General features: G+C 38.3%; 1 protein-coding gene across 1 annotated transcript in view; it reads right to left on the bottom strand.

Annotated features, from left to right (window-relative positions):
* LOC119263959 (NACHT, LRR and PYD domains-containing protein 3-like) overlaps positions 1-10,222 on the bottom strand; it is a 268,422-nt gene that overhangs the window by 157,690 nt on the left and 100,510 nt on the right. The window contains exon 8 of the mRNA XM_037540845.1: positions 6,006-6,023. Within this exon, the coding sequence (XP_037396742.1) occupies positions 6,006-6,023 (18 nt within the window). The remainder of the gene's footprint in view (positions 1-6,005; positions 6,024-10,222) is intronic.

Here is a 10,222-nt window from a genome sequence, read left to right as displayed (position 1 = left end):
CACAGCTGAATTAACTGGGAGAACATCTTAAGATCTGATAAGATCAAGATAAGAATTTTCACAACTTTATATTTCAGGATCAAATATTAGTTTATGAAGGAGGAAAAATGTGGATGTTGCCTGTTGTTATGATCCAACCTGTTTAATTAAACTACCCACACCAGCTTTGTGATCCACCTCAGTGGAAAGCGCTATTGTTGATGTCAAAGCTGCAACACCCCTGAGTACTCAGACCTCCAGGAGGTCAGATCTAACAGGTCTGGCAGTGCTCATGCCTCGGTGTGGCTAGTGAAACTGAACCTAATAGTCAGTTGAATTTAGTTAACGAGTTGATTCAGTAGCTAAGGGGGCAATTACTTTTTCACATAGGGCCAGGTTGGGCTGAACAGCATTTTTCCTCCAATAAATGAAATCATCGTTTAAAAACAGCATTTTGTGTTTACTCATGTTATCAATGTCTAACATTAAAGTCGATTAATGGTCTGAAATATTAAAGTGTGAAAACAGAAATGTAGAAAGCATGTTAAATTATTTCGTCCACATTAAATGACATAAAATCTCTATTTTTGTACAATATTCAATACACCCCTTTGATACTGAAGGTCAATCGTGATTTGTGAAAGTTTTAAACCTTCATTTTTTAATGAAAGACTGGATTTTCTCATGGTTAATAAAACGCAGTCTGTACACATTAATCAACGTCTCTCACAGCTCTACCGTCCTTGTGACCTTTATCTACTAATATAAAACATCTTTCTACAGTATTAGCCTCCTATTAAAGTCTAATCAGCTATCAGACTTTAGGTGTGAGAGTGCAGGTTCTGAATAGCGTGTAAACAGAAAAGTGTTGCTAACTCTTCACAGCAGGCCAGAAAATATCAGGTGATGGAGGGAATTTGGTCAGTCCAGACTGACTTCGGTCACTGTGACGAGGTCAAGTAGCAAGCTGATGTTAGCAGCTTCTTTACCAATTATTAAATTGGTAAAATTGGTAAAACCAAAAAATTAAATTAAATCATTGGTTGCCACCTGAAGATGCCATACAATTAAAGGTGGAACGCAGAGACACATACAGACATGAAAACAGCTACAGGGCCTACAGACATGAACTGCAGTGGCAGTGCAAATCTGCTTATGAACAAATGTGCTTCTGAAACTTAAAGCCTGGGACAGATGGCACAAGACTTTTACATAAAGCAGTAAGACCTGTTTAAAGAATGCAGCACAACTTGTTCTCTCCTGAAGGTGGAATGTTCATGGGTAAAGATCAGTGTAATACCCACAAGAACATGACTCAGGGTGTGACCAGGAAGGAGTGTGTTGATTAGAAGGAGAATGGTGAGATGTAAGTCGTTAAAGAGCTCCACCTAGAGGACGAGAGTTGGTGTTGTATTACGCTTTATGTATCACGTTCTGACGTGTCTACAGTGTTGCTGTCCTGATGTCAACCAAGACATGTGAAGTAAGTTTTAATGTAAGACCGAGTAACTAGGACTGGTCATATGTGAAGCCGTCTTTCATCGTTTGGACGGCTTGTAGAATCTGCTCGATGCTGGCTGGTCTCGGCTGTTGCCTCCACCTGCGCTGCTCCGTCCGCAGATTGCGGCTCCGCAGAACTTTCTGTTTGCGCTGTTTTCTGCGCCGTTCTGATGGTTTTGTTGCGGCGTTTTGTCTGTAGTGTTCGCTGTTTCCATTTCTAGCTCAGAATTAACGAGGCTGGTCGTCTTTAGTGTCGAATCTTCCAGAATATTCGCGACGGGCTCCGGTTTGCGTCTAACTGGCACCGCCCATAACCCCAACTAACTTTTAGTAATAGTTCCTCATTGTTTATTAGATACAGCGGCTTAATTATAACACAGAGCATTTATTAATGTCCAGTTTTAAATGTTACATTTCACAAATGAACCTCAGCTACACTTATTAATGTTCATCTATTTAAACACGCGGTCAAGACAATGACATCATAACAATAAACACAATTACAGCCACTTTATTAAGGCCCATCAAACGCACATGAATATTAGGATCAACTAAAATACACATTTGCTTTGGCACTACAGAAAAACAGCGAATAGGAAGTAATAAAACAACACAGCAAACTCTGTCGTGTGAAATTGTGTTAATTTTCCAGTGTAGATGATTTAGTGTTGGTGGGTGTTGATGTCGGTGTTTTCTGAACACCAGCAGTGTTGAACCAGCTCTGGGGCGGTGCTCGATAAACGAGTCCTTACACTTTCCACTGAGTTATTCCTGCATCCGGTTTTATCGCGCCCATTTTTCTGGAGGCAGGTGGAAGATCGAGCGTCTGTAGCGTTAATCTGCTTATTCAAAAGGTAAGAACCCGATATTTTTACTTATACATGACATTATTTGCGATGTAAAGCTGTATTAATGTTAAGTGAGTGTAATCGAGTTAGATTTGTTGGTAGATACCAGCTCTACTTGTTTAGCTAACAAACACCAGCAGTTTATTGTAATTGTGACCGAGTAGCTGTGGGGATATAAGCAAAGACAGGTGTGAGTTTCAAGTCATTTGTTAATATGTCTAATTTGCCATCATGATTTTCATGCTAATGTAGTTTGTCATTTGCATGAATGCAGTTTACAACTTTACACGCAAAATTGTTTGCTGGTTATCGGTCAGATTTAGCCCAGCGTTCATGGCTAGATCTACCAATAGCATTGGAATCACCTTTTTTCTGTGCTTTTCTGGCCGTTTGGCTGAAGTTGAGATTTAGTTCATGACCCCTTGCACCTGTAGAAGTTAGATTTCCTCTGTTGTGTGTCGGTTCTGAGACATGCCAGTATGTTGCTGAAGGTGAAATACCAAGGTACCAAGAAGTCCATCCGATTACACTCTGGCTTCACCTGTTTGGATTTCATCAGTGAAGGTAAGTAGCATTTTGCAGAATTATTGCAAAATTTCCTCTGTCCAGGTTTTTGAAATGTTAGGAATGACAGCTCAATAACTAGGCCTGTCACGAATATTACATTATTAACTTATCGTCCAATACATAGACATATCCTCAATAATATTTGATAACCGTGACATTGTCTATTGTGTTTATTTGTATGTTTGTTCACATATATAACTGAACAGTATTGTTGACAGTCAAAGACCAAGGCTTCAATAACGACTCCATACACACAGTGTGGACTGAAGTAGGTGAAGAAAAAAATATATATTTCCCAAACTATGAAAATTTTGTTTATGCTATTATATTATCATTATGTCACTGGCATTTATTTCTCTAAATCACATTATCACATTAATAATGGCACTGCCAGCATTAGTCACCAGAGGGCAGGGAGCTTCTTGCTAGGGGTGTGACAAGACCCTCATCTCATGAGACGAGCCATGATATTGGGTTCACGAGACGAGACGAGATTTTAACTTTAATATATTCATTTCAAAATTGAAATATATGATGAAAATATTTTATTTGACTGAAACTCACAAAATGCAAAGCTGCAGGTGAATTTTGTAAGTAATCATCTTGCAACAGATGTCAATCAAACTTTACTCTGATTATGAATTATGTATAGTTCTGATTAACCATATGCAGTAAATACAGAACATTATGCATGTACTGCAGCCGGTTTTACCATAAACCCAACAACTTCTCTCTTCAGACCTTTTCCCTAATCTGTATTCTCTTTTTTTCCATTGGAACTTTGGCTTTATATTCCAACTTAAAAATGCAGAGGATGTGCCGTTTTACTGGAGCTCTTAGTGTTCAAGGCGCGTGGTTTTTGCTGTATACTAAGGTTTAGTTTTGAACCTGGTACAGGCTTGTCTTGTTGATCTTCCTATAGTCAAAGACAAGTTTGGGACTCCCAGTTGCATCTGAACTGTACATTTGTGATGAAAGTGACACGGCAGTGGAGGAAGACATCCTTCTTGAACTGATGGAGGCCAATCCTGACTTATGCCTGACAGTACGTGACAGTGAGTCTGATGAAGGTGGGTTTTGTTAGAAATTCCGTTGTAGTCAGTGCGATCATGCTTCCAGCATAAGTTTGTAAATGTACATTTGGTTATAAGCATCCCATTCTTGCTATACAAGGCCACAGCTTGCTATGTCAAAGTTGGGTATATTTTTCTGAAAAAATCACTATAAAAATGTATCTGTTGGTGGCTTTGCCACCCCAAGTAACACATTTCTAGCAGGTCACGAATGTGCTGGTTTTTGAAGTGCAGTACTTGGATATCAAGGTTTGGACCTCATGGTTCAGTATAACAAACAAAAAATGAACTTTGAAGTTTAGATTATTTTTCTTTCACTCCGTGACCCAAAAGTGCATACTTGGTATACTGTATTTTAACTGTAAATTACTGTTCATAAAATAATGACAAGTATTTTTTTTTTATATCACTTTTAAGTGTAGAGTGAACATATGAAATCCTCTCGTTCCAGTTTAAGGTGTGTTAGTGTCACTAAAGATGAGGTGGATTATTTCCATTTTTTCTTTTATTATGCAACTATATAAACCATAGTGTGACACATTGATATAAATATGAATACCACTCCACCTCTTTTGGATACATTTTGTCTTCCTTTTTTATACAAGTATCTAAAACAAAAATTCTCCTTTAGATCAATCAGCATCATCTTCCCTCACGGATACCCTGTCACCTTCAAGTGACAATGACCTCTTTAGTCGACACTCCAGAGACAGACCTGTTCATAACTTCAGAGACGGGAACCCACCTACCACAGTGTTTTCTGAGGCTGAGGCTGCAAAAGAGGTACTTGAGCAATTGATCTATACAATTTGGACTCTCAACACCATCAGTAAACTTTGAACTTCAAAATGTGAAGTTTAGAGTTGTGTGGATGTGTGTTGGACCGAACTGGAAGAAGGAAAACCGTTTTCTAACTGGCCAGCCATGAACAGTAAATGGTACAGTAAATCGTATCCGATAACTTGATACTGGCAAGAGGGCACAAACCAGTCACAGCACGTGGAACTTGTGACCAACAAAGTCGCTCATTGCAACAAATCCCATGACAGTAATTTTTGGTTCTGAATTTTATAGTGAAAACATTTCTCACGTGTGGATTTAATAGATGGTAGAAAATGCCTTGGTTATGAAACCTGGAGGTCAAGATGTCCTTGAAGTGTACAAGTCAGAGAAATCGCTGAATCATCGGACCCGGAGACAGCTTGTCAACATATTGGCCAGCCATATGACTGAGATGCGTGGGTAAGTGCGTCTTAAACTGTTAAACCATTTTTAGACTGAAGTGTTTTATATCGAGTGAATGTAATGATTTTATTTAAATGAATGGCATTGAATTAGTGCCCTGTAGTCTGTAGTAGGACATGTTTATTATTATTTTTAAATATTGCTTTTGCTTTAAAGGAGGATTCCATCCCGTAAACAGAAGGAGAAGTATGCCCTGGGGATCATTACACTCTTTCCTTCACTGAAGGATCCTTTTTCTCCAAAGGGCTGTGTAAGTTTAAGAAAGTGCTTACTTTCAGAAATTCTACTAGTTTTACGTAGAGACAGAACTCGAAGTGTCATTAGGGGAAAACATTTTGCTCAGTTTGAATAGAAGTGAATGGGAAATTGACTTGTAACAATAGGTCACTGAGACACCAGGCAGGCTAAGCTAGTTAACATTAGCTAACACTGTGGTCAGAATGTTCTGTAGAGTATTAAGCTGCATTTTATCAACACTCCTGTATCACTCTCTATCAACAGATCAAGTATAATTGCACTATTCCATATTGTTAGTAGTACTATAACCATTATCCTCACATTCTTCATCAGTCTGAATTAATATTGCATGTTAATAGCCTAAATAAACCAAAGGCTTACCAAGAGATCAATACTTGACAACCTAAACAACAATTTAAATTGGCCCAGAAAATAATGGAAATTAGTGGGTAGTAGTTTGTAGAGCTCACTACCTAAAGTAGCAGGTAAACAAGATCTAAAATTGAGCTTAAATGTTTAAAGCATTTTAGCCCTTCTGTTTATTTAGGTTATTAACTTACAGTAGTAATTCAGACTGTTGCATAACAATGAGAATACTGCTACTAGTAATACTAATAATGTGGAATAGTGCAGCTGTAGTTGAGTATTTGATTCAGAGTGACACAGAACAAGAAGGATATGGGTAACAGTAGTGTTAATAAAATGCAGCCTAATACGATATAGATGTGAATATTTTGATCAGTTTTAACTAATGTTAACTAGACTACCTTGTGTCTGTGAGATAATGGTACATTACAAGTCGAAGTAAGTGAAGGCTGGGCACTCTGTTTGGTGATTTATTTATTTATTTTTCCCTCAAATTTGAATATAAAGCGAACACAGATGGAGTCTAATCATACCTGACGTTAGTATATATCTTCTCCTTTCTTTAAAGGGTATATAAAACCTCAACTCCAGTCTATGTTAAAGCTGTTTAAAGACACAGTGAGCTGCAGTTTCCCATTCACTTCTATTCAAACTGAGCTGAGTGTTTTCCCCACGGCGTGGCCACGGCCTAAATGCACTCTGTCGCTATACTTGAACTTTAAGTGATTACTTTAAATGCTTAAAAAAATATATATAGAATTACAATGATCTTATAATGGGCTGTCAAAGTACCCCTGGACAACTGAAATGGTAGTGTGCTATGATCAGATCACAAAACAATCAGTGAGAATGCTCTTAGTGCCATTCAGAATGAATTGGGTTAATGGGTTTTTACTAGTGATGTCAATCGATTAAAAACAAATCAGATTAATCACAGCAGATGTCTGTTATTTATTGCAATTAATCACACTTTTTCTTCTCCTTAAAACTAAGCTTTTAATATTGGGTATTTAAATGTAATGAGTGGTATCAAAGTTAGAATAATTTATATATATATATCATTTTTAATGCTGGTATTTCCGTGTATGCGTGGGAGGGAGACAGTAATAGTGTAGTGCGGTTTAGGACTGGCAGACTAGATCCTTTTTTACTGTATTGAGTTACAGTTAACTCAACAGTAATGTGCTGAGGTACTGAGTTTTTTTTAGCTTAAATAAAAGTAATCTACTTTCTGAACTCGACAGTAAGCAATGCTATGTTTATATTGTCAGCAAGCTCTGGAAAGTTTGTCAGATTTTAATCTGTGATAAAAAAACACGTTAAAATATCAAGATTACCTGCTTGAGGAACTGCTTTAACTTTCATAGCCCTAGTTTTTACATAAGAAATTAAAAAATTACAAACCTGCTACTGTCCCAGTTTCGTTTTCAAAGAAGATCAATGAACGATGGATCTATGTCATTTTTTTATTAACAGGAGCATTTCTATGATGGCGAAAAGGGCACAGGATATTCAGCATAGCGCCTGAAGACGATGTCCAGGAATAAATCTCAACAACCAGTTAAGGCAACCACAGTGCCACAAGCACAAGGACCAAATCGCAGAAGATCAGGAGCATCAGTGCCTGAGCAGCTTGATGGAGATGCCTGCCAGGAAGCTATATCATTTCTTCTTCATTGCCATGATGAACCAAGTGTGTTTAAGAAGATGAAGATGACCTTTGAACATCGCCAGAACCTAGTGCATGACCTCACAGAGAACCACAGATGTCCTAAAAACATTCCCACGTTTATTAGATGTCAAAGGACTAGTGAGTTGTGCATTGGCTTTTAAAGTCCAGTCTTTGATTTGGTTTGGCTGTTTACAGTGCATTGACCACTGATACATTTGTATGTGTATTTGATCAACAGCTGAATCAAGACTTTGTGCTGCTGTTTGGTGAGGAAACATCCTCCAGGTTACTTGAGAGGTGGGACACGACCTTCAAGCCGAAGGTTATCGAAGAGTCCAAACACCTGACTAAGTCAACGGAGCTGCACCGACTTCTAAACGCTGCTGAGAAACATGCAGAGGATGATGACACCAGTAAGTAAGACAGTCTTGGTATCTAGTCAGTTGCCTACTGTTTTGTCTTTTGCGTATTCCAAATGCATATTAATGATGGCGAGTTATTGTTTGTGTCTCCAACCCCCCACCCACTGCTTATTAGGCTGGAACAGTGACATGGCTTCTTTGCTGCTTCTTCTCCATCTCTTGCCACCGACAGCAGGACGAAAGAGAATCAACATTAGTGCCAGTGATGCAGAGGACAAAATGGTGCACTTTCACAAGGTCTATATGTCTCATCTGCTAAAATCTCATTGGGCCAAATCTCATTCATAGCAGTTGAAAACTTGCTGTCGGTTCCTCCCACTGTTCTCCTTGACAGTTAAGATTCTAAGTGTTTTACTGAGCAGGTCGACTGTGTTTTATTAAAGGAGAACTTCAGTGTGAAAAGGACTTTGGGTGTAGTGAAACATAATTACGAGTACTAACCTTTGTTGAATAGCACACCTCATTTAGAACGGGCGCTATAGGGCATATTTTTGCCCCTGCAGAGAAATCGTTTTTTCCACCACTAACAAGCTCAAAGTATCTCCACACTTCTTTGGTAGAATTAGTAGAAAAATATGCCCTGTAGTGCCCATTCTAAAGCCTGTTTGTAGAAACTGAAAAGATGCTGGATTTTGGGATGTGGGGGGCGAACAGAGGTGTGCTATTCAGCAAAGGTTGGTACTCTTAATTATGTTTCACTACACCCCAAATCCATTTCACACCGGAGTTCTCCTTTAAGCAGCAAACCCAGAGTGTGGGTAATTAGCTGAACTAACATTAAGGTGTTCATGTTCTGTTTTTTAGTCATGCTGCAGCATTGATGAACATCTGCGAGGAACAGAGGGTAAACAACCTTACATCCTTGCTGTTGGCCGGGCTCAGAAGAGAATCCACACGTTCTACATCGTTGTGGACAAGCAGCTAATCCCTTGCCAAGCCACCAGATCCTTGGGTGCCTTTGATGAGCTGTTCAAGTCTCACTACGTGTTCAATCTTTCTTATGATGAGTTCCAGGTCCATTTCTACACATTTGTGCAGACAACAGTCTACAGCACTGACATTACAACAACAGATGAGTCTCCAAGAGTTCGTGAGTTTCGGGCAAAGCTTTTCAACTAGGTTAAATGTTTAAATGTTTAGATGTGATCAAAGCAGACAGTCTTGTATATTATAAGCCCTTCGATTTACAAAGAGCCTGTGGTGAAGATGAAAGCCTATATATTGTACCCATGTTTTCTTTGTAACTGTGCTCATGTTTCAGTTGTTCCCAATCTACATGGAGCTTGGGAGGTTTTTCTTTTGAATAAAGAGCTCAAAATTATTAGTTTTTTGTATTTATTTATTTTTTTACTATTGAGCTTTGTGAATCAACAAATTCTAATCTTATGTAAACAGATGGTAAAGAGATTTGTTGCATGCTAGTGTTAGTACTGATGTTCTGTGGCCTTGCAGATGAGTAGATTTCAGAATTTCGTGAAAACATTCAAGATGGGACTGTACAGCTTTTAATATAGTGGTAAATTCACATGTTGTAAAACTACAATAACACAAAGGTAAGAACTTAGTTTAGTGTCAGAAATACACACTTGAGTGTCATAAAGCAACACTGTGTCAGAAATGAACACTCAGTGAAAAAGAATAACACAATTTAGTGTTAAAAATACACATTTGAGTGTCAGAACAACACTAAGTGTCAGAAATTAACACTATAAAAGGGGTTAAATTTTAACACTATTCAAAGTGTAACTTTAACTCGGAACAGGTGAGAACTATATAAACACCGCAATAGTGTTAATTTGAACACTATGGGAGTTAAATGAACACTGGCGATTTTGCTGTGAAGATTACAGACTAAATAAAGCCGAGCAGTGAAAAACAGACTAAACACTTCTCTAAAAGTGCGCAGGCAGCAATAAATGATCGCTTGTCTTGCAGGAAACACGAGCTAAAATGGAACTTTACAAACAACGTTAAGCTTCAAACAGAACACTGCAGTTATAAACACGCTCACCTAAATGTGCGCACCTTTTATCACGATCACTTAAGTCTTAAGTAGTGGCTCAGAAATGAGTGAAACAATGAAGTAACATCAGTAATTATGTAATGATGACGTCAACCTTAAGTGCAACTTTACATCAGCAGATATTTAACATCCAACAGCGCAATAACACAGTATTAATGTTCTATGACTTTATACAGCATCCAACTGTCATCAATGATCAGAATAATGCCCCAGAAATAGAGGCTACAGAGTCACAGCACTGCCTCTAGTCAGCACAGCCTTATTTAGCTTGTTATGCAGATTTGGGGTGA

The sequence above is a fragment of the Pygocentrus nattereri genome, chromosome 9 (assembly GCF_015220715.1).
Source record: "Pygocentrus nattereri isolate fPygNat1 chromosome 9, fPygNat1.pri, whole genome shotgun sequence".
NCBI classification, from domain to species: Eukaryota; Metazoa; Chordata; class Actinopteri; order Characiformes; family Serrasalmidae; genus Pygocentrus; species Pygocentrus nattereri.
The sequence above is the reverse complement of the archived record's forward strand: the minus strand, read 5'-3'. Positions and strand labels throughout refer to the sequence as shown.